This window comes from Vipera ursinii (assembly GCF_947247035.1).
Source record: "Vipera ursinii genome assembly, chromosome: Z".
Lineage (NCBI taxonomy): Eukaryota > Metazoa > Chordata > Lepidosauria > Squamata > Viperidae > Vipera > Vipera ursinii.
Genome location: NC_139517.1, coordinates 79381799 through 79407254, shown reverse-complemented (window position 1 = coordinate 79407254; position 25456 = coordinate 79381799). Strand labels below are relative to the sequence as shown.

The 25456-nt window shown below is 33.8% G+C and overlaps 1 protein-coding gene across 1 annotated transcript in view; it reads right to left on the bottom strand.

The window, feature by feature from the left end:
* Positions 1-25215, bottom strand: part of TOPAZ1 (testis and ovary specific TOPAZ 1) — a gene marked incomplete at its 5' end in the record, with an annotated part of 43925 nt that extends 18710 nt beyond the window's left edge. Inside the window, 14 exons of the mRNA XM_083379016.1 lie at positions 557-623; positions 4894-5000; positions 6858-6950; positions 7436-7587; positions 8687-8750; positions 11980-12096; positions 13485-13591; positions 14126-14244; positions 17335-17402; positions 18413-18495; positions 19149-19216; positions 20601-21895; positions 21971-22896; positions 24804-25215. Of these exons, the coding sequence (XP_083235142.1) occupies positions 557-623; positions 4894-5000; positions 6858-6950; positions 7436-7587; positions 8687-8750; positions 11980-12096; positions 13485-13591; positions 14126-14244; positions 17335-17402; positions 18413-18495; positions 19149-19216; positions 20601-21895; positions 21971-22896; positions 24804-25215 (3678 nt within the window). The remainder of the gene's footprint in view (positions 1-556; positions 624-4893; positions 5001-6857; positions 6951-7435; positions 7588-8686; positions 8751-11979; positions 12097-13484; positions 13592-14125; positions 14245-17334; positions 17403-18412; positions 18496-19148; positions 19217-20600; positions 21896-21970; positions 22897-24803) is intronic.
* Between the last annotated feature and the right edge of the window lie 241 nt (positions 25216-25456).

Below are 25456 nucleotides of genomic sequence, written 5' to 3'. Positions count from 1 at the left end.
CACTTCAGGGTAGGCCCTGCCTCCAAAGTGCTGTGTTTCAGAGCTGAGCTGGGGTGTTTGCAGCTTTCTACTGCACTGCACCTATCCAACACACACATGGCTGTTTTGGGCCTCCCTTTCCCGAGGTACCCATTGTGTCACTTAACAACAGCAAGAGGGAAAGTTGGGATTGAGATCATTGAGTAAAACAGTAACATGGGCATCTCACTTTACAAATGCAATGACTTATGACCAAAATTCCAGGCTCAATTGTGGTCGTAAGCCGAGGACTATCTGTAATATAAAAGATAGATATGGATTAAGAGAATAGTTCATGAAAATGAAAACTAATGACTATATGACTAACTACTCAGTTTAAAAAACAATAATTGAAGTTTATTTTCTATATTTACTATTTTCATAATTTTTAAATAATTCCTTTTTATTTTTACAATAAATACCAGATTAATAAAACTGAGACAGCAACAGTACTAATACTAATACTGTGAATGCTAATGTTTTACAAAATAACTAATGATTAATATCAAGGTCCTATAAACAAATATATAGATGGTACCTGAAATTCTGCTATTGTTGAATCAAAATCACAAAAGAAGGCCTTGTGAAAACGTCTTTCCTGAAATCTTCAAGAACAAACTTTTATTTAGTAGGCTGCAACTGAAAAATCTTTTAATTAGTGTTTAGCATAAAAGGCAATAGGTCAAACTCCAAATCACTGCATCAGTGCAGCTTTTTCATGCCAAAGATCATATTTTATCTTTGGGTAGTATTCTAAGGAGCCACATTCAAAAATGTACTCAACAAAAATAAAAGTCAATTGTTAAAATTATTTCAGATTATAATTACTGTATGATTGTACAGTATTTATATTGTATTTGATTGTATTTATATTTTAACAGGTTTTTTTCCATTCTACACATTAACATATAATTTCCCATCAACCTTTTAAGGGACTATGGAGCTGCATCCAAATAACCATTGCAGTTTGGGAAGCTCAAACTGTTCATATCTATCAAACCATTAAGTATTCCTCTATTGTATTAGGATTCAACAACACATACTTTGCAAAATATACTTTTAATGTGTTTACTCCTAACACGTCAGCATAGGAAAGCATAGCAAGAAAACTGTATCTTATGGTACTGCAGAAGATTTGAAACTGGATTTTTTTACCCAGAGTACTTTAAAAATGGGGGATGAAGATGAGTGATGGCTATATCTCTGACATTATTTCAAAAGTATATCCTTATCACTGCTACTTATCAGACATTGCCTTTAATTTTGTCTCGGTACCAGTATTTGCCCATTACTGACATACATATATATATATATATATATAAGCTATCATTGGGAAGTATTTAGTTTCAAAGTGTGAACAGCCTATTTATTTTTGTCATACATGCAACTCATGAATAATGCTGCATTTGGTGTTTGTGTGGTTGTGATGCAGAACTCTGAAGGAAAGTGCTAGGATGAGTCTCAGGAATTTAGAGGTTGGGGACAATGGATGTTGTGGATTGTGAACAATGCAGAGAATATATAAAAAACTTGCGAAGTGCAGAAGGATAATAGAGAAAGGAAATCAGCTAGAAACTAATATCAAAAGAGAGATTGAGAAGATGTTACCACTTTGGAGTCCGATGTAATTAGGTCCCATTTGTTCACAACCTGATCATAGATAAACTAATGTACCTAGCATGTATTCCCCAAATATAATTTAGTGAAGTCAACAATGTTGCCTTCTCCAAAATGTGGACTCCCAGATTTCAGATCTTTCAGCAACTATAACTCCAAAGCCAGGGAGGGGATGGCAATGATCTTCCTGGATATCATGGCTCAAATCAGAGGCCCTACTGCAGAGATGTTAGGGTGCAAGCATTTGTATTTGAAGCAGGAGTATAAGGGTAAGGTTCAAGATTCTGAATGTAATAATAATAATAAAGTTGGAAGGGACCTTGGAGGTCATCTAGTCCAACCACCTGCTCAGGCAGGAAACTCATACCATTTCGGACAAATGGCTGTCCAGTCTCTTCTTAAAAACTTCCAGTGTTGGGGCATTCACAGCTTCTGGAGGCAGGTTATTCCACTGATTAATTGTTCTAACTGTCAGGAAGTTTCTCCTTAGTTCTAGGTTGCTTCTCTCTTTGATTAGTTTCCATCCGTTGCTTCTTGTCCTGCCTTTGGGCGTTTTGGAGAATAGCTTGAGTCCCTCCTCTCTGTGGCAGCCCCTGAGATATTGGAACACTGCTATCATGTCACCCCTCACCCTTCTCTTCATTAAACTAGACAATTCCACAAGCCATTCCTTATAAGTTTTAGTCTCCAGCCCCCTAACCATCTTTGTTGCTCTTCTCTGTACCCTTTCTAGAGTCTCGACATCTTTTTTACATCGTGGTGACGAAAACTGGATGCAGTATTCCAAGTGTGGCCTTACCAAGGCATTGTAAAGTGGTATTAATACTTCATGTGATCTTGATTCTATCCCTCTGTTAATGCAGCCTAGCACTGTGTTGGCTTTTTTGGCAGCTGCAGCACACTGCTGGCTCATATTGAAGTGATTGTCCACTAGGACTCCAAGATCCCTCTCACAGTTACTACTATTGAGCAAGGCAGCCCCTATACTATACCTGTACATTTGGTTTTTCTTGCCTAAATGTAGAACCTATGTAGAATCTGTACTACCTTTCCAGTTCCCTGGGAGGATCCTGTACTGACATCCTGGATTCAATATCATCTGGTTTTGTAATCTATTGTTAACTGATCTTGAGGTATTTCAATTTCTGTGGTGAGGATGGCGATAATCCACACAGCATCCACAGCAACCAAGAATCTCCCTGGTCCTATTCCAGGTAATTTCTGACCTGATCCATGTAGGGGATCATATACTACATCTTGTTTTTATTTCAGAATAGTTGGCTTATGGTATGATAAGCTTATGCTATAAGGTTCATGATATGAAAATGGTTACTATTAGTTCTCTGCCATGATCAGAGATAATTTTTTGATCTAGCTGCTCATCACTTTCTGTGATCTTTGTATATGGAAAAACTAATGAGAACGATCTGCCTCACATATTATTATTCCAGACAGATTCTAGAAATTTAGGATTTACCTAGGAATCTGGAAGGTAATACCAGTGAGCAGCAGTTGAACTTTAGAAAACAGAGGTAATTAAAGTGCTGGATATGACTGCTTGTGTGTGGCCGCTTTATTTGCCAATCTATGGGAACTCCTTAAATTATTGATCAGCTCAGAGAGATGAAACAATGTAAATGACACCTGCACTGCCAGTATAGAAGACTAACTGACATTTAATCAAATGCTTTCATAGTATCTCACTGATAAAAATTGCCATATTTGCTGAAAACTGGATTCTGTGTAGGTGAGATCTTATGAAATTTTTAGGGCAACATCACTGCTACCTGGAATTTATTTTAGTTTGCTGTCTTTAAAAATGTGAATATGGATCTTCAATGTATCAACTTCTGGAATGCTGGGGAAATGACTTGGTGGAAAGACTGACATTTATTTGAAAGTAGTTCTACCTAATGGCCTAAAGGAGGAAGTGATTGAACAATTACTGCCATGTTTCCATCTTCTCTTTTTAGGGATGGTAGTGGCATGTTAGCCATAGAGCAATTCAGAAGAAGTAGAGCAATTCAGAAGAAGCCCTTTCAGTTAGGGTCAGGCCTGAGGAAAAAGCAGAAACCATACTGACTGCTCTGCTGAATGACTTTTGTCAGGACTTGGATGCGGGAGATAGCCCTCTTCATCAACCTCTCAACGGCATTCAGTGCCATCTATCATATCTTTATGGATCACTTGTGAGGATTACCTTCTGAACTGTCTTCCCTATTTAGAACTAGTTCATTTTATACACTTATTCGGCAAATGGATGTTTAATAATTTCTCTATTCAAGAGATTGATGGAAAAAGGTCTAGAGGCAATGTTTTATCTGCTGCAATCTCTTAACTTTCGAGCAGATTGGGAAGCACTTGGTTCCTTTTTTAAAATCCTCTAGGAATGTCATTAAATAGTGCTGTTTCGTAGAACCTTTGATCTGTATAACCACTAGCAAGATTAATGCCAATGGTATTTTTAAAATTTAAACTGCTTATTTATTGCTTGTTATGTTTTTATTTAATTTGGGAAACAATGGGGGTCATTGTGGAGTCTAGCAGCATAGAAAACTTGTGAATAAATATTTCAGGCATGATCAAATACAGCTAATCTTTAACTTACAAGAGTTCATTTAGTGACCATTCAAAGTTACAACAGCACTGAAAAAAGTGACTTATGACCAATTTTCATACTTATGACCATTGCAACATCCCATGGTCACATGATCAAAATTCAGATACTTGGCAATGCAGTGTCCCAGGATTATGTGATCACCTTTTGTGGCTTTCTGACTAGCAAAGGCAATGGGAAGCCAGATTCACTTAACAACCATGTTACTAACTTACTAACTTAACAATTGTAGCAAGAAAGGTCATAAAATGGGGCAAAATTCACTTAACAAATGTCTCACTTAGCAACAAAATTTTGCAGTCAATTGTAGTTGTAAGTTGAGAACTAGCTATAGATTCAGTTAGTATCATATTACAAAGATCATGAATACAAAACTGTATAGAGCAATTTGGTAGTTAAAGATCTTTCATTTTCAAGTATTTTGCCATTGCATTCCCTCATTTGAAAGGAATTATGTATTTTGAGCAATTCAGTACATAAATTGAGGAATAGGTATCAATGAAGTTAAAAAACATAGTAAGATAATAATTACTTATGAACAAATATAACTGGTACAGATTTATATTTTACAGCTTTAGGGGCATTGATACTTCAAAACTTTATCCATTTGAAGTTTTAAAAGCATATTAAAAAGTACATACCTGGACATAAGCATAGTAATTTCCTGACTGGAAACATGTAACTGGTTTAATAAGTTGGTGATATGTCTAATATGTTCACGTTCAAGAACCATTCCAGTATCAATAAGCTATATTAACAAAAATCCATTGATAAAAGAACATTTCAAGATTTCTACAATTAAGTGCTTGCAAAATTCTTTACAACAATATGGGAAAAATAGGTAATATATGTCAAAGGCTCTTATGCACAATGTGTTTATGATTAGGGATATCAAACTAACAGTTGAATCACAACATTTTCATAGTTCCAAATACCCAGATACTGCTAAATTAACCAGGGGCTGGCTCAACAACTGGAAGATAATACTATTTTGTTAACATGGCCAGAGTATAGTTTACTATGAAACAGTCATATCAGCCAATATTCAGATTTTTATATCCAATAAACAAACTATAGTATCAGTTAATGATGTATACTTTTAAATTTCCTATCTATCTATCTATCTATCTATCTATCTATCTATCTATCTATCTATTATCTATCTATCTATCTATCTATCTATCTATCTATCTATCTATCTATCTATTTGAATTTGTATACCGCCCTATTCCCGTAGGACTCAGGGCGGTTTACAGGGCAGTTAAAACCATGAAATACAAAAAATTAAAATCAATTAAAACAATTAAATTAAATTCAAGCCCCAAGAGTAAATCTAAAACCCAGTTAAATTAACAACCCCACAGTCTGGACCAAACAGATCAAAGAGCCAAGTTTTCAGGTCCTGGCGAAATGAGCGAAGGTCGGGGGCAGTCCTAAGTTCCGTGGGTAGTTGGTTCCATAGGGCAGGCGCACCCACACAGAACGCCCTTCCCCTGGGAATAACCCACCGGCATTCATTAACTGGCGGTACCCTGAGAAGGCCCTCCCTGTGGGGGCGCACAGGACGATGGGAAGATGATGCCGGCAGCAGGTGTTCCCTTAGATAGTCCGGACCCAAGCCATTTAGGGCTTTATAGGTCATTACCAGCACCTTGAATCTCACCCGGAGGGCAACCGGAAGCCAATGTAGCTCACGGAGAAGAGGTGTCACACGGGAGTATCGGGAAGCTCCCATCAAAACTCGTGCGGCTGAATTCTGCACCAGTTGAAGCCTTCGGGTGGTCCTCAAGGGCAGCCCCATGTAGAGGGCATTGCAGTAGTCTAACCGGGAGGTCACGAGCGCATGAGTGACTGTACGTAGAGCATCTTGGTCCAGATAGGGACGCAACTGGCGCACCAGGCGAATCTGGGCAAAAGGCCCCCTGGTCACAGCTCCTATATGATCTATGTATATGTATCTATATGTATAAATGTGTTGAAAAATAGTAGCAACTGCTTTCTTTCTAATAATATGTCGCCATAATCTCTATCAAAGTCTACAGCTGGTGGTAAATGCCAAAATTTTAGGTGGACAACCCTAACTCAAATTAATTGCTACCAAATCTTTCATGCATTTACCATTTTAGCAGAACCAAACAACAATATTTTTATTTATTATTCACTCAAATTTATTAGTTGCCCAACTCTAATGGATTCTATTATATTTCTATTGCATTTCCAAAAATTTGTTCCTTTCTTATATTGTTGAGCTATAATAAACATAGTACTTTCTAAACATGGTCATTTTCATTTAACCTTCTCTATCTTTTTGGCATACATCTTTTAGCATGCATGTGCAGGGGAACCTTTACCTTTTACCTATCTTTTTGGAATTTATTTTATACAGATTGCATTTTCAGTTGAAAATGCCTGTAAACCATTTTTAAACTAGATTATCAATCTAATGACTGTTCTTATTCTTTAGTATGAGACACCATAAAAATAAAAAGTGTTATTTGTGAGATTATCCCCAATGTATCATTTTCTCATAGAGACTATAGTAATACTGAAAATGAATCTCTAGAAACGAAGTTTGTAGGAAGAAATTAAATAATCCAAATCATACCTTACAAAAGATGTCAGATAATTCAGGTACTGCCTCTTTTACTTTCATAGAAGCCACTTCTTCAAATATGTTGAGTAGAATGTCTACAGTTGGCTAAGGAAAAAAAAAACTTTAATATTTAAAAATATTAAATTTACAAAAAGATAAGCAAATGTAAAATATAATCAATTTAAAGATTCACATTTGCACAACTTCAAAAAGATTTTAGATGTGCCCTGATGTAATATTACCACTTATGAAATGGCTTGAATTCAAATCCGGCGCAATTATCATAGACAGAATATTAAAGATCAGGCAATATGATCCTGTGGAAACAAACCGTATCTACCAGCTCTAGATTGTTTTCAGTTCCATTTTGGCATGATATCATAAGAAATTCAATGGACTACCATGGGAATTCTAAACTAGGTCAACAGCTAAACAGCAATCCAAAATCCAAACAGCATATATATATGATTAATCACTATCTAATCAGGAAATGTTTATATTACTATCTTATTCCACTTATCTGAGAGTAGGTTCCGCTAAATTCATTGGGATTTATAGAATGTTATTACACATACTGAAGGATCACTTACTAATATTTTAATCCTGATGCCAGTGTGCACTACATGAAAAAGTTCTTTCAGCAAAGAGAACTGGAGCAAAGATGTTAGGAGATCATGGAACATTTGCGAATCCAAGTGATATACACCAGTACCTTCTTTGTAGTAATTTGTGAATATATGTACTAAAGAAAACAGGAAATTTAAAGGTGAACACTTAAGTATTATTTAAGTAATTTATTACTAAAATGATTTAGAGATAATCCTCAATTTTGTTTCATGATGGCTCAATGTTACAATATTCTCAGAAAGGATCTATAATCAGACGTATGACCATTGCAAACCATTGCACCATCCCAGGAGTCAAGTGATAGCAATTTGGTTGCGTGACATTTGTCTCACATTTATAACTGGTGGCAGCATCCTAAGGAAACATGATCAAATTGTGACCTTTTTTGCCAATTTCCATTGAGGAAAGTGTATTTACTTATTAAACACAGTCACTCACTTTACAAAAATCATTAAAATGGTCATAAAATTGAATCTAATCACGATAACTTATGACTGCAATGACTTACAATGGAAATTCTGGTCCCTAGTGTGGTCATAAGCTTTAGATTTAAATGCCCAGTGTTTTAAAAATGCAGTGACCTTGTCTATAGCAGCTTTATCTTGAAGAATGACTTTTGAATTTTTTTTAAACTGAACAGTCATTAATTTCATATGTATTCCATAGTAATGTTTGTTTTCAGGATTAAAACCTCTACATACTGCTTTAAATATTCATGGTTGATAAACTAAAAGATTTCCAAAAACTATTGCTAAAAATGCTATAAAATGCCATAACACATTTTATTTCAGCTGGAATTCTAGTTCTGATGTAAAAGGATTGTCTTTGGCTAACTTCTTGAAGATTTATATAAGTTTAGAATCTACATGCCAATCTGATTATCAATATGATGACTAGGAACTTGGCAACCTGTTAAATCCTAATTTCCTATTATTTGTGAACTACTATACTATGGTAGGATAAAGATTTAAAAACTATACACTGGCTTCAGCTTTATGGAAATACACAGCATTCTTAACTAGGTCAAATCTGACTGATTTAAGTGAGTCTTTTCTAAGATCAACTACATCAAATTATTGTAATGTCAAATTTTTACTCAGTGTAATATCAGGATGATTCTTGATCTATTAATATATATTATATTCTGAAAAATCAGCACACATCAATCTGAAGCTCAACATATTGAGTATGTAGTAATGTTGAAATTATATTACCTGCCCGTTGCAGCAAAACTACGCCACCAATGCTTATATATTTCTTAATTATTTCACTGCAAAGCTAGTAAATAAAATCAAATCACAAAGTTATTACTCTCTGCTAAACAAGAAAAGAAACAGTGCAAATTTATGTATTTATTTTAGGGTCCAAATAGTAAAAAACCCTATTTTTCAACTAATCAAAAGAAAACATCTTCTTCTATTATCATACATTTATTGTGAACTAATTATTTTTAGAGGGTACGATTCAAACCATGTTTATATGGATATGTTCCAGTGATATTTATAGGACATTATTCTCTATAAATGGAATACAGAAAATTCTCAAATAGCTAGATCAATTCCAATATAGTAAAACAAAATAAAAGCAAATGTGGAAAAGTGCTATTATGTACTGATAATATTCAAATATACATGATAGTTAAGTACTCAGAAATTCTATTCCCAAACTTTGTCTGCAAAGAACTATTATGTATTTTACATCATTCTTATTTCCCTCATTTTTTTCTTTTCTAAAGTTCTGTGGCATGTACAGAAAAGTCAAGAAATAGACCAGCGTTGTTCTTTTGAAAGCAACAGTTTAGTGATGCCTATTATAAAATCTCAATAAGAGACAAAGAATCTTCTCCAGACAAAGAATCTTCTCTTTTTCTCTTCAATATTCCATGAAGGTGATTTATCTTTAACAAGCTATATTTTGCACAATTCAACAAGAAAAAATAAGGCAGACTAGCCGTTATAGGAATGAAAGTAATTTGGGAAATAATTTTTTTTCCCAAATTGATTTTCTCACATAAAAGCAGTGACACCACTGATATATGCAAGAACTATGTCAATTGAGCAATTCTTTTTTTTTGTATTGGAAAAGAAAGTGTGTTGTTTCCTTTTGAATTGGTTTTGGCAAAAAAAACCCACCATAATTGTTGCTGTTATTTTTGACAAAACTCCAAAATGATACACAGAATAATTATTTATTTACAAGAAAAAGAAAAATTAGCTTATCTTCCTTAATGATAACGTCACAATTGAGAAAATTCCAGAATCTGACTCCTCTATGATCAAACATAGAATTATACTGACCACACCAAAGTCCCATTACAATTTATTTGTCTAGATAGGTGAAGATGGGCATAAATCCCACCCCCAGCAAAATCTAGGAAACAAGAGACTCTGCCAAAAATCAATAAAAATATGACAGAACAGAATAGAACAGAACAGAATAACTTTGTCACTTTAAATGTACACTAATCAGCATACATTAAAATGAAATTTCATTGCATAAAGCTCTCAAAGGGTCACCACCTCCAATATACACTACATAAGCATACATAAGCACTAATAATGCTACTTAGTTAGGGTAATGAAATGCCTGCAAGAAAACAAGCAACCTCAGAGGACCAAGGACCCCTCATACACTACATAACTATACCAAAAAAATTGCATATACCCACAAATCCACATATACTCTATGACACACAGAGAAACAACAGTCTAGTTCAGATGTATACATGTACATGGTGAGAAAAACGAATCTTTTAAGTTTACCAAATGGATGGCATAAGGAACAAAACTGTTACAGAATCTGGCAGTCCTGCTGGAAATACTTCAAAACCTCCTCCCAGAGGGGGGCAACAGAAAGTCCATAAAGTGGATGTGTGGGGTCTCTAACAATGGTTCGCGCTCTAAGCACATAGCACTTATAAGCAGTGTCCTGAATAACAGGAAGCAAGCTTCCTATAATCTTCTCGGCTCTCCTTATCACTCTGTGTGGACCTTCTATCTGAGGTATTGCTACCATCAAACAGTGATGCAGTTTGTTAAAATGCCTCTGTAAAAAGTGGCCAGAACAGAAGGAGAAAGATGCAGGAGATGTAGATGTTGGTTTACATGTTTCACTAAGAATGACGTGTGGAGAGATGGCAAATTGATGATGACAAAATGCTATAATAAAATAGTTAACATGCAAAACAAATCAGTATAGTTTGGAAAGACTTCTTCCCCTTAGCAATGTTATGAAAAGTGCAGTAAGTTAAGTAGTAACTAGCAAAAATGTAGTGGCAGGAAATAAAAAAAGAAATCAAATCTACTTACACCAACACTAATCACACCATAATTTGAAAATCATCCTTGCTTCCACCATTTTAAAAGATTCATATATTGCTTTACCTAGTGCTTTTTTGTAAAAGAAAAAGGTGCCGGAACTCACATGTCATACAACCCGCCTTGCCTATCCTACAAGGTTCCATCCAAAAAAGGTGCCGGACCTCCGTTCTGAGCGTTCTATGAGAAAAAAGCCCTGGCTTTACCTATATTTTACGTATAATCTCTCTCCTGAGAATCAACTCCATCAAATGGATGAAGTTTCCTTCCTTTCATCCTATTCACTATTTTTATAGTATTTTGTGATTTAATCTCCATTCATTCTGTGTGACTGAATAACCAAAATTTATTTCATTTCTGTGTGGTATTTACATACATTTATAGCCCTATCTCATTTTACTTTACACAGTTCTTAAGTAATCCATTCCCACTGCATTGTTTTTTTTCTGATACAGCCACTCTCATTTCCATACAACAAAGTGGATAGGTATATATTGTTATATGCTCCATTTTCAAATATTTTGACATTAATTTCTTGCAAAAGTACAAACTTCTCTTTAAATTTCTTGTTTGATTTTCCCATTTTTATTAATGTTCAACTAAGAATGTTAATAAAAAATCCTAACCAAAGTTGCTAGTAGTCAGCACATAAATTTAATAAATTTGTTTTAAGATACATATTTATTTGCTCTTATTTTTTCATTTTTTGTGTTTGTAATAATTCATTTTATTTTTCCTGTTGTAATTATCTTACACTTTGATAATATTTATAATGGTACAGTGCATTTCAGATGCAAACTCTCCATTGAATCAAACAATCTACATCCAGGTTCTCACCTATAAAGGTACACATTACGTATTTAGTATTTTATGTATTCAACAAACCTCTAACATGCTTGAAGACATTTCTTATACAGCAAATTATAAATACGTTAAATTAAAGCTGAACTATGTTTGGTGCTTTTTATTCTAATATTGCATACAGCAAGTATCCAACTTTATAATATTTTACTGAAATCTATTCACTTTTATCATACACTTTCGCAAATCAATAAATATTAAATGAACTTAAACATTCAATAGTTATATCAATGATCTGTTAAAAGACAAACATTTATGGTGATTTTGATGGCTGTATTTATGGTTGAAAGTTAGCAAAGTATTTTATACTGAAATGAAACATGTTTTACCTTATCATCACTTGATACAAGAACATGCGAAAACCAGCAGTTTGGTTTCTCACAGCCATTCAGTGAATTGAAATGGTATCTGCAATATCCACGAGGTAGAGTCAATCCTAAATTAGTCTGCAAAATAATTCAAGAAAGATAAATCATTGTCTTCAGATTCATTCAAAACCAAAATGGAGGAAGGGGGAAGAGAAAGGTAAGATTTCTCTGTTATATACTTTTTGGAACCAAAGCTTGTAAGTGAAAAAAAAGATGCGCCACCACACCATATACGCCTATCGAGTACTGGAGAGACCAAACTGGTCAACAAGAAAGACCAAACAAGGAAGAGAAAAGAGGCATGGAAAGACGAAACATTACATGGCCAGTATATTATATAAAAACTAGCAAAATAGATAATAACAAAACCTAGCAATGGCTAAGTGCAGGAGAATTGAAAAAAAGAGACAGAGGATCTAATTCTGCCTAGACAAGACCAAGCCAGAAAACAAAATGTATACAAAGCTAGAATTGAAAAGACAGCAACAGGTAGTAAATGCTGCCTCTGAAAAGAAGCTGAAGAAACAATGGATTACCAGATTAGCTATTGGAAGATCACACAGACTCACCACAAATAATGGCATGACAAGTAACAACAATGGTGCATTGGAAGATTTTTAAGAAATACTATTTGCAAGCAAGATCTGGTGGGACCAGAAAATAGAGAAAGCTATAGAAAATGAAGATTAAGTGCTTTTGGACTTTAGAATTCAAACAGAAATGCACCTCCCCCATAACACCCCAGACTTAACAATTGTTGATAAGAACGACAAAAAAGTCTGGATAATGGATGTGACAGCACTTGGAAAATAGAATTGCAGAGAAAGAACTGAACAAGTTAACAAAATACAAAGACCTCCAAACAGAATAGAATGACTGTGGCAAAAGAAAGCAAAGGTAGTGCCAATAATAAGAGGTGCCTTGGGTGCAATCCCAAAACAATTGCAAAAAACAGCTTTACTTGGAACATCTTATATCCTACAATGATATCTGTTACACTATCAAACACCCTCATCTGCCTATCCCAGGTCCTTGGAAAGGACCTGACGCGAGGACAAAAAAATCCAAATCCAGTCTAGCTGACTGTGCAATGAACCATAGTAATAACAACTGCCACCTATACCTAATAAATGTATTAAATCCTATTTTTCCCAGCAAGTTCAGATACTAGAAGCATCTTAAACCACTCAGAATCCTTGGTGACCCTATGTTCCTGTCTTTCCAAGTATCTTATGAGAAAAAAAAACACCCTTCTTGGTCGTTAAAGAAATCACATATTTTACATTTGGAGTGGAAATCAGTCTGAGATCTTTCTAGGCAAACTTTTCACAAGTTGTGGTAATAAATTATTGCATAAATATCAATTATTTGTTTGTTTTAGAGATATTGACAAACTGAATATATATAAACTTATAAACATGACTTAGTTTAAGCTTATTATAAAAACATGTTGTTATAAAACTTACCCGTGGATGTTTTTCTCCTTTCCATGTTTTATAACTATTAGTAATTGATAAGGGCAAACGAGGACATTTCCTTGGGTATCTGAAATCTAATGTTGAAGGTAAGAATGCTGCTTATATAAAAATATATTAAATAATACTTAAATTACTTTAAAAATATTTCTCTGAAATTCTCATTTCTATATTTACAAAGCTTTAACTTTTTGCAAGCACTATGATAGAAAACCAAGTATAAAACCAACAATAAAAAATATAAGTTATCATTCCAATGTTACTATTTTATGCTAAGTAAGTTCAGTTTGCTTTAAGTTGACACCGTTTTTATAATTTTATCTAGATGAGAGTACAGTGTATAGTTATTTGTATACACTTCTATTATACAGACATTTTGACAAGCATTATAGTATACACCAAGTCTATGTTACAATGGATATAGCTTCTTTTTCATCCTCTCCAAATAGTCCTAAAAATTCTGAAGCATAATTCATAAACATATCAAATAATTACATTCTTATTAGATTCTTTATAGAGCAATTCAAAATTGTTCAAATAACCTCCTTGAACTGGAACAGGATCTTTATGTGTAGATGGACAAGTAACGCAACAGAGAAGTAATATAATACTTAACCATTATCAATTTATACCATTCATCCTTGATTTTAGTGTTGGGTCTTTCTGTTGAGGAACAATGACCTTCACAGTAGGAACTGGCAATTCCAATTGATGATCACAGATCAGAGGTTCAACAGTTAGGGTATTCTCACTAAATTTCAGATGAGGAAATAATTATTAACATGACTATTTATGCAGAAAATAAAACACTACATTATTAAATTTGCACTATTATCTGTAAATATGTATCCCCTTCCAAAAAAGCAAAAATGCTACTCTTAAAGCACATATATTCCTTGATTCATGGTAAAGTAGCAAATGGACTTTTGTTTTTTATTTTTTAAATACTTTTCAATGTCAGCTATCCAGAGGAAAATGATAATAATGATAATGATAATAATAATAATAATAATGATGATGATGATGTTGAAAGGGACCTTTGAGGTCTTCTAGTCCAACTCCCTGCTCAGGCAGGAAACCTTATACCATTTCAGAGAAATGGTTCTCAAATCTCTTCTTTAAAATTTCTAGTGCTGAGCATTCACAACTTGTGGAGTCAGGTTGTTCCACTGATTAATTGTTCTAACTGTCAGAAAATTTCTCCTTAATTCTAGTTTGCTTCTCTCCTTGATTAGTTTCCATGCATTGCTTCTTGTCCTGACTTCAGGTGCTTTGGGGAATTGACTCCTTCCTCTTTGTGGAAGCCCCTGATATTGGAACATGTCACCCCTAGTCCTTTTCTTCATTAAAGTAAGGTAAAGGTAAAGGTTCCCCCGCACATGCGTGCTAGTCGTTTCCAACTCTAGGGGCCAGTGCTCATCTCCGTTTCAAAGCCGAAGAGCCAGCGCTTGTCCGAGGACGTCTCCATGGTCATGTGGCCAGCATGTCTAGACGCCAAAGGTGCACGAAACGCTGTTACCTTCCCACCGTAGTGGTCCCTATTTTTCTACTTGCATTTTTATGTGCTTTTGAACTGCTAGGTTGGCAGAAGCTGGGACGAGTAACAGGCGCCCACTCTGTTACACGGCACTCGGGATTCGACCTGCCAAACTGCCGACCTTCTGATCGACAAGCTCAGCATCCTAACCCACTGAGCCACCGCGTCCCATAGACATACTCAATTCCAGCAATCTTTCTTTATATGTTTTAGCCTCCAGTCTCCTAATCATCTTTGTTGCTCTTCTCTGTACACTTTCTACAGTATCAACATCTTTTTTACATCATGGTGACCAAAACTGTATGCAGTATTCCAAGTGTGGTCTTACCAAGGCATTATAAAGTGGTATTAACACTTTACGTGATCTTGATTCTATCCCTGTTAATGCAGTTTAGCACTGTGTTGGCTTTTTTGGCAGCTGCAGCACACTGCAGGCCATGTATAAATTGCATCAATCAATCAATCTTACAGCCTTCTTTATTCTTATATTTCCAAGGTGGTTTTACTGATAGCTTTGTATCTTAGTTTCTCAAGCAGCATCTATGATATGAACTATTATTAAGCAGCTGAAATTGACATGCTACGTGCAGTCAAAGTAAACTGATAGCTATAGAGTTATCCACTGTTTGGCTTTTCCATATTTATTAATTGCAATGCTTTGGACATGATATTGCCTTCAATATTAATCCAATTTATATAACAGCTATATGGATAACATTGAAAATGATAAACTGGAACATATTAATATAATTTGTAACCCATTTCTAAAAAGTATCATATAGAATGACTGCAATAAATTAAAGAAAATCCAAAATATCTACATCCAAGTTTCTAAGTAAAAGTCTCAACTTCTGCAACAAACCTAGCTGATGCCATCTTTGTCATTTGTTCTCAGTTGCCACATGAAGAGAAGAGTGGGATCAGGTTGCTTTTACTTTTATTAGATTAAACATAGCTATGGGCAGGGAATTTGTTCCCATGCATGAATATCCTTGAGAGCCCCCCTCCTCACAGACTTTGACTGAATGGATGACATTGTTACAGAGTGCTTGGGCAAATGTCAAGCAGGTTTTAAACCAAGCTGCTAAAATCCACAAAGGAGCAAGCCGACAAACAGTAATCTCCTCAAAACCATTTCATGTCGGAGAAAAAGTCTATCTCTTCACTAAGTATCTTAAGATTAAAGCTGGGACCAAAATTTATTGGCCCTTTCCCCATAGTAAGAATCATAAATCCTGTCAGTTGAGTTTAAACTTCCTCATTTTTTGGGAAAGATTCATCCGGTATTCCATTGTAGCTTACTAAAGCTGGTGACAGATTCAATCTTGAGACCAATTCCTCGCAAAGCACCAGGTCCAATTCTAGTGAAGGGGAGACCCACTATGAAATAAAATGCATCCTTGATTCTAGACTGCATAAAGCAAAGTTGCAGTACCTAGTGCAGTGGAAGGGGTATCCCTTGTCAGAGGCTAGCTGGGTTAAAAGCAGTGAAGTAAAGACAGATAAAGTTTCACGATAAGCACCCTGAGAAGCCTAAAGAGCCTCCAGTACATAACTGATGGAAAGATCCCTAATGTATTTCTATACTTGTTTTCTAGGAACACCTTTTTCTTTAGGAGGGGTCCGACTGTCAACTTCTGCAATGAACCTAGCTCATGCCATGTTTGTTGTTCGTTTTCAGTGGCCACTTAAAGGGGGAGGATCAGGTTGTTTTTACTTTTACTAGACTAAACATAGTACGATCCCGTGGGAACCAAGATCATTCTCACCGGACCCCGAAGTGGAGAGAAATACTATCAAGACTGCCAAATGCACATTGGATAATGTGATCAGTAGCATAATAGAAGGGAGGGAATTGATAAATTTTTATTACTTTGAATCTCTGTGGGAAAGTTTAGAGTTGGTTTCACTTTTGATTGGGCCGATATTATGTATCCAATAAATATGTTCTTTGAGGAATTCTCAAGCCTCAGAGTTCTACTTTATTCAGTTTCATTAGTCGAAAGCTTTTCACATGTAAAAATTAATAGTTTTTATGGTAGAGTTTCTGAAGTCTTTTTCTTGCTCTGCCCTCAATCCACGACAGCAAAGAACGTAAGAGGCCAAACTGCTTTCATTGGTAGCTCTCAATCTGAGAATGCACTTCTCAAATAGGTGGTTTTTTTAGAGTTTCTGAGCAGTTATTAATATTTGGAACTGACATCTAATTTTAATCTTAAAATTAGAGGAAAATAAATCTGAGAAAGTTGGTCTTTTAACTTCACATAATTAAGACTATTTGAATATTACTATCTGAATACATACATTTCTGCAAAGTCTTGAATATTTGTTTTCTGTTCTTGCATAGCAAGCAATTTCTCTGAAAATTCATACTGTAAAATGAACATCAAATAAAGTTATATAAAATTTAGAATTTATTTTTGTTTTAAAAGCAATTCTTAAAAAGAAGAGGTATTATTCTTTTTGATTATATTCTTGTACTATAATTCTCTAGTGGACATTTTTACAATGTAATATGCATATCCCCAATAGCTCTCTGAACGTAATTCAAAAACTTTATTATGCAACCCATCTTATTAATGAGGCCATGTTACAATAAAATTTTATATATATCTCCCTTGCCTCTCAGCTAACAAAACGAGAAAGAGCCTGTGGCTTAGAGGTTAAAACAACTGCCTAATGTGTGCAATTGGCCCAGGTACGAATCTCAGAAGGGTATGGCTGACTGATGAGAACAAATGAGTTTGAATATATATATATATATATATATATATATATATATATATATATATATATATATATATATATATATATATATATATATATATATATATATATATATATATATATATATATATATATATATATATATATATACTGTGACTACTGCCTGTTCGATAGCCTTCAAGATAGGCTGAAAACAGGAAATAAAGATTTGCCCCATGTTTGGGGCCTAGCAAGGTAATCTAATAGTTACCATTTGAAACATATATATATATATATATATATATATATATATATATATATATATATATATATATAATCCTCATTCATTTGCTATACTTCATGTCAAAATAAATGTAATAGCACCAATAGATTTCATACAAAAGATTGTGAACAATCTTTAGAAAAATGTTTATATTTAGCAATTTAATCTTCAGTATCTAAAAGTGAAACCTACACATGTCAATTCCAAGTAAACTCCATTTCTTTTAATTTTTTCCCCAAACTAGTATGCTAGGATAGTAACTTTTACACTACACATACATACATACCTATGTAAAAAAGTGCAACATATTACTTGTAAAAGTAATAAATTTCCCCAATGCATTCATTACATATTAGATTATTATTATGCAATGAAATCAATGTATTTTTATACCTTTTCATCTGTATCAAAAACTTTGGTAAGTTTATTCAGTTCTGACAGTTGTCCATCTTCAGGAGATGATTCTGATATTCCTCCTATAGAATTGATTCCATTTAGAGCCTCTGACTTAATTTCATTAATTGGGAAAAAGAATATGTGTACTTCTGAACTATAGCAACATTAGAAATGGAATGCTTCACTGAAAAAAGGGGTATTTTCTAGTATTCCTAAAGTAGTAACTCTACATTTAAAATGGCATTTCTATGGACAGAAACTTGGGGTACCAGATAATGTGACATTAATCATTTGATCAATGATGCCCACTTATACCATTCAAAACATGAAGTTACAATTATCATGAGAATATGCCACTATTGAACTCAATTTGATACTAAGTCCTAAATACTCCAATAGAGGTTAATAATGTCCAAATTCTTAAAATAAACGTTTATACATTTTAAAAATCCAGGCTAATGAATTTTTAAATTTCACATGTGCAGATTTTTTTCTGAGGTTGTCATAACTTTGAATAGTCATTAAACAGTCACAAGTCAAGGACTACTATAATGACCATATTTCTGTTTGGTAATCTATTATTTCTAAAATCTGAATGGGCCATTGCTAGATATGTGCATTATACATATATATTGTCCATCACATGCATCAATTTATTTTATTACACAATTATGTAAATTAACTATATTGTCAAAAATTATGTAAACTTTTTTCTCCATTTTAAACTTTTTACCTTGAAGCACCAAACCATCAGTATTTTCATCCAATTTCAGTGTTTCATAATCTTGAATGAGGCTGTCTCTTTAAAATGAAATATTTTATAAAATTTAAGAGAAATTGTATATATAAATCATTATCATCCTATTAAAACAGCACAGCATAACATGCTCTACTTGACTCATAACTTATGCTTCCCCTTCATTATCCAGCAACTCTCCAGCTGGCTTGCATCCCTCCCCACACCTACTGGAGAAATCGAGAGAATACTACTTTCCTTTCCAAACAATAGTGAATACAACCCTGTTTTCTCTCCCTGCGCTGTTTGGAAAGGATTGGAGCACATCACATAGGAAGACCTGGCTGGCTGGAAAGAAACTTCTGGAGGACCAGATGTAGCCCACAAGCTAGTTTGGAGACCCCTGCACTACACCAAATTGGCTATATGTAGTAGTTACACCATACACCAATTTCATCAGTTTCAATCATTATAACAGATACATGCAAATTGGTTCAGGAATAACATCAGAGATAAACTACTCTTAAGTTTTCAACTAATTTGTTCAGAAAATGCCAATTAAATAAAGAATTAACATCTAGAAGGTGAATTAACATCAATCTGAAGGAAATAGTTTGGAGATGAAAGTGGATCTTGTGGGCAGGAGAGTATTATATCACAGGTCATACAAGTAACATCTTAGAGATCCATGCATGCCATATTTTATTATTTTAAAGACACTAAGTTGGCTCTTTTGTTATACTTATTTTTCATTAAATATTTTAGTATTTCAAGAAAAATTGCATGCACACAATAGTTCTGGAGAATTGTTCCAAAGACAAACATTAAGCATTCCTCTCTAAAATTAGTCTTTTACCACATGACCTTATCTCACAATGGTCAAACCTGAAATACTGAAACCATATTGATAGTTCATTGACTGTTTCCACCATCTAAAATGGATGTTATTGCGCTACTTGACATTTAAATAGTTAATGCACTATTTGACATTTAAGTATTCAGATTTATTTATTAGTTTAAGGGAAAAAAGTAATGCAAAATAATTTATATTTAAATTTTTAACATTTGAGAATATAATCTATCTTCTACTCCTATCTATAATGTATAATAAAGTGAAACCCAAATAAGTTTGAACTTAAACAGCTAGATTATTTACTATAGGCAGGCGCTATTGCATATTTAAAATAAAACTATCACATAAAATCCTAATATTATAAAACATTTTTGCTTTACAATACCATTGACATGCTTCAAATTTCGCTGTGAATATAGAATAGTAAGGAGTACTCTTGATTATCCCAACTCCCAAATTCTCAATTATCATACCCCTGTACTAGATCACTTCATATTCTATAGTTCTAAGATTTTGTCTTCTTAAATGTCTTTGAAACATACTTTAAGAAAAGCCATATATATCCATTACACCAAAATTTAAAGCAACAAGCCTACCTAATACATTTCAAATGCTTGCTTTTTGAAAGTTGAGATGATTTCAATTTCCATTCCAGATTTTTTTCTGAAAAAACACTGGTATAAATGTTTTTAGTACTATGAATCTCTGTATAGTCATCTTCTTGTTCATCATTATCTCCGAACAGATCAGGATCATCTTGAATAACATCAATTATAAGAATATCATCTTCATAAGCCTTAAGAATATCTGCACAAATGTCATCTTTGTCCTGTGCCAACTTATTGTTGACATTAATTTTATCAATAGTTTCTGAGGCCAAAGCAGAATTTAGCATTTGTTCCTCCATATTTCCAGTTCTCGAAGAGAAAGGAGTAGCATTCAAAGTTGGTGATTCTAGTTTATTCTCATGTGATTTACTCTCAAAAGTATTACAAATTCTTCTCTTTTTAGAAACGTTCTCAGAAATATCACTGTTAAATTGAGTTATGTATTTTTCCAGAGCAGACATGTAATTCTCCTGTTCAGATTGAAATTGTGAACTAGAATTTTCGTCAGATGAAGTCTGTTTAATTCCAGGTTCTTTTGGAGAAAGAGCATTCTCTAAAACATTTGAAGAACTGCAAGTATCTTTTTCACATGATGTTTCAGTTTCTAGTTTTTTAAAATTACCTTTATCCTTAAGTAAAGGAATTTTGAAGTTTGACAAATTTCCTGATGTCACATTTTTCAACACTGGCTCTTGTTTGATAAGTGATGCTTTTCGATTATCTGTCCTCTTTTTCCTAATGCCTGCAAACGAGTCATTATGAATATTTATATTTTTTTCTTTGACTTCTTTACCTAATGAATTAAAAATCACTTTTGATTTTATAATTTCAGTATCAAGTGTACTTTGTTTAGATCTTTCCATACCATTAGAAGAAAATCTATTCTCAGTAATAGGTGAAAGTATCTTGCCTATATGCAACATACAGTCTGAAAGTGGACTTTCAACACATTCCATTGTATTTATAGATATTTTACTATCTAACAATGGTTTATGGACCTCCAATTTGCTGCATTTTGTTACTGAATCAGTACCTTCTAAATATCCTCTTTGTGAATCTAATGCATAATTTTTCCAAACCAATAAGGATGTCCTTGCGCATGATTCACGAGGCCATATCTTTTTACCACTAATTGGGATTACTCTTTGACAGCTATACAGTTGCGGTTTCCAATCAGTTTTATTTATTTTTATATTACATGTCCTTTTTCTTTTCATGTAAGGAGCGGCATTACTATTACAGATCATACTTTTTTCACTATCCAGTGTCTCTGCTATGGATTTCTTTTTATCCATTTTACTGAAGTCAACAAATGCCTCTATTTCTTTTAATTTATTCTTGTCACTTTCAAGAACTACCGATTTGTCAAAAATACTGTAACCATATGTAATGAAGTGCTCTTGGTTTGCTGTTTTATTGCTAGACATAGTGGCAACTTGATTTTGAGAAGGCAGCTCCAGATTTAAATCAGGTATGTAATCAAGTAAAGATAAGATACTTGTTTCACTATAATCTAGTTTTTCTGAAATTACCGCAGAATCTATGGCAACAGTATTATCTTCTATTGGTATTCCATGTTCAGTGGAAATATCCTCATTTATGAGAACTTTCACAACTGCTGATTCTTCTAGGTCCTCTGGCATTTTTAGTTTTTTGCTTGGCTTTTTAAAATCCATGGACAATTTATTTTCCATGATTCGCTTTCCATTTTGACTTTTAGTATGTTGGAACATTTCTCTTGAAACTAAAATGTCTTTTTGTGTGATTACATTAGAGATACTACCAAGTTCATTCTGTCCCATACCCTTAGAAGATAGGGATTTTTCTTGATCAAACGCACTATGCAGAGATCCACAATTAATTTTATAGCTTTGAGACTCAATATCTGTAGGTTGTAACAACGTCTTAATATAATAACAATTGAATGATTTTACTACTAGACTCTTTTTGCAGGGCGGAATATTATACATAGGAAGCCATTCAAATCTTTCATTCCGATACTTCACCAATGCGCTTTTTTCAATTTTCTTTTCAAGTATTCTTATGTCAAAATTTTCTGGACATGTAATATTTGTGATAGAAAAAATAGCATTACAATATTTGTTAGTCTGCTTCCAAAAGCAAAGTCTAACAGAATTGTTGTTCTTGATCTCAATTGCCTCAGTTATTAGTAGACATGCAGACTGTTCTAATGTTGTCTCTATATTGCAGTCCTTTAAAGTATTCAGAATTGTATGTGGCAGCCTTCCATACTGTCTACTTAAAATGTCAAGGGTATCCTCTCCTGATTAAAAAAAACAAATAATCATTAATATACTTAATATATTCTCAAATACCATATTTTGCTATAAAGATACTTTTATAAATACATATTATATAAAACACCATTAGAAACAGAAACTTAACTTGCATCATCTAAATTTATTCTAGGACCCATTTTAATTAGTACAGGTAGTCCTTGACTTATAATTTATGGCTTAGGCCCGGGGTACTTGCGAGACCACCTGCTGCCAATGTCAACCTCCCATCGCCCGGTTCGCTCCCACAGAGTTGGCCTCCTCAGGGTTCTGTCGGCCAGGCAATGCTGGCTGGCGACCCCCAGGGGGAGAGCCTTCTCTGTGGGCAGGCCGACCCTCTGGAATGAACTGCCTCTGGAGCTGCGGACGGCCCCTGACCTTCGATCCTTCCGCCGTGACCTGAAGACATGGCTGTTCCAACAAGCGGGCCTGGACTGATCATGGTTTTTAAATTTGGTTTTTATCAGCTTAAATTGTCGTTTATTTCTCTATTTTGTTTAATTCTTTTTTAATCTTTGTATTCTATGTTTTTTAAATTTTTTATTGTTGTGAGCCGCCCTGAGTCCTTAGGGAGAAGGGCGGCATATAAATTTAATTAATAATAATAATAACAACTGTAATTGAATCTGGAATTACAATTGTAAATCAAGACATTACATGTCTAGATTTGAAGATATGACTAATTAAGTGAATGCAACAGTTTTTAAACGTATCTACTTTCTCCATGGGTGTTTTTTGCTGGAAACTGACAAAATAAATGACAAATAGTGGTCATATGACCACACAATGGTGCAATTAACTGTAAAGATGACCTGGTTGCCAAGCATCCAAAGTACAATCAAATGACCATGAGGAGAGCAACCTGTGGCTCCAAAAATGACTCATAAATATCTTTAGGGAAGTCTGTCATAATAGCAAGCAACAGATAAGTCAAGGATTACCTGTACAGTAATATGGTTATTATTACATATATTTATTTAATAAAATAATTTAAAAACTAAAATAATTATGCAAGCATATATAAAATGGTAGGGAATTTTGACAATGAAATGATATACAAGGGAATTTTAATTCTAATGTAACATTAGTTTAGTGTAAAATACAGTAGACCACAAAAAAGTGATACATTTAAGAGAATAAAAGCTATTGAAATTTCAGTTCTATACTCCTTTCAATGGTAATCTTTTCACTCAAATCAGATTTATTAAAGTGGAACTGATATAGCTCCTAAAATCCCAGTCTAAATATTTAAAAACCTGAATACAATGCATATTAAGCCATCATGCTAGTTTAGTTTTCAGAAGTGTTTATATTTTCCAGCCAAAATATAAAACAAGCAGCTTTATACAAACTGCAGGTAGAAGTGTGCCCAGATGTGCTTTTTCATTCTCTATAAAGGATTAGTGTCTAGCTAGACAAAAGCCCCTACTTGATTTTGAAAAAAACTAAACACGGTCAAACATAATTACAGTAATAGTTGGATGACAGACCATCATGAAATAGTAAAGCTGTTGGCTAAATTGAGAAATGTTTTGAAAAATCCATCTGAAACAAAAACTAATCCCAAATTTTTTTTAAAAAAAAACCAGCATGGACATGGACATTAAATTATCAGGAATCAGCTCAACCTGAAGGAGACTCAATTTTAAATGCCTGATTTCAAGCATGGAGCTTTGGCCAACATCTTTTGGAGAAAGTTTAAAATTGTAAAACGTTTGAGCTACAATTGCAAAGATACCTACTTAATTTTTTGCTAGTTATACTATCCCAATTTTAAAGTCATTTGAAGTTTTAAATTTAGATTCAAGCAGACAATAATAGATGGGAAAAACAGAAATTCAACTCTAAAGTCATAAAATAAATATTCAGATGAAAAAGGACTAAGCATCCTTACTAAATGTTTTGATTTCTTTTTTAAGATCAGTTGAAGACACTATTTCATTCTTTCCATATGTCTCTTCCTTACTAGTTCCCTCTGTTTTGGTAACCAACAGTTCCTTTTTAGATACACAATCCATTTGTTCTTTAGTTATTTTCTTCTCTGAAATCTTCTGGCCATATTCCAGGATCTCTGTAACACTTCTTTCGGACTTCCAACTTTGCTTTTCAACATCACTTGTATATATTTTTGATTTTGAAAATATTTGTGTTACCATCCTATTTATTCCTTCTTCTATATTCCTTCTGCATTTATTTTCTTCAAATTCTGCTATAGAATGCAATAAATCTTGCCTATTTTCATCTGAAGCTTTTATACTTTTCTGCAATTTTGAGACAGTTAGTTCTTTTTGTTTTACAAAATTCATCCTGATAATTTTTCATCAGACTCTCTATTCCTTCTATACAGTTACTTGAAAAATGTGACACACCAGCTGACATCACACTAACTGGGTACTTTACATATACCTGTGATTTTGGGAAATTCCTTTCTCTATATTTTAATACACTTATGTTCTGTTTGATATATTCTAACTTACATATCTTTACTTTCTGACTTTTGTCCTGTTTTTGTCCTGGCCAAACTGGTTTAATCCTCTCCCTAAAATT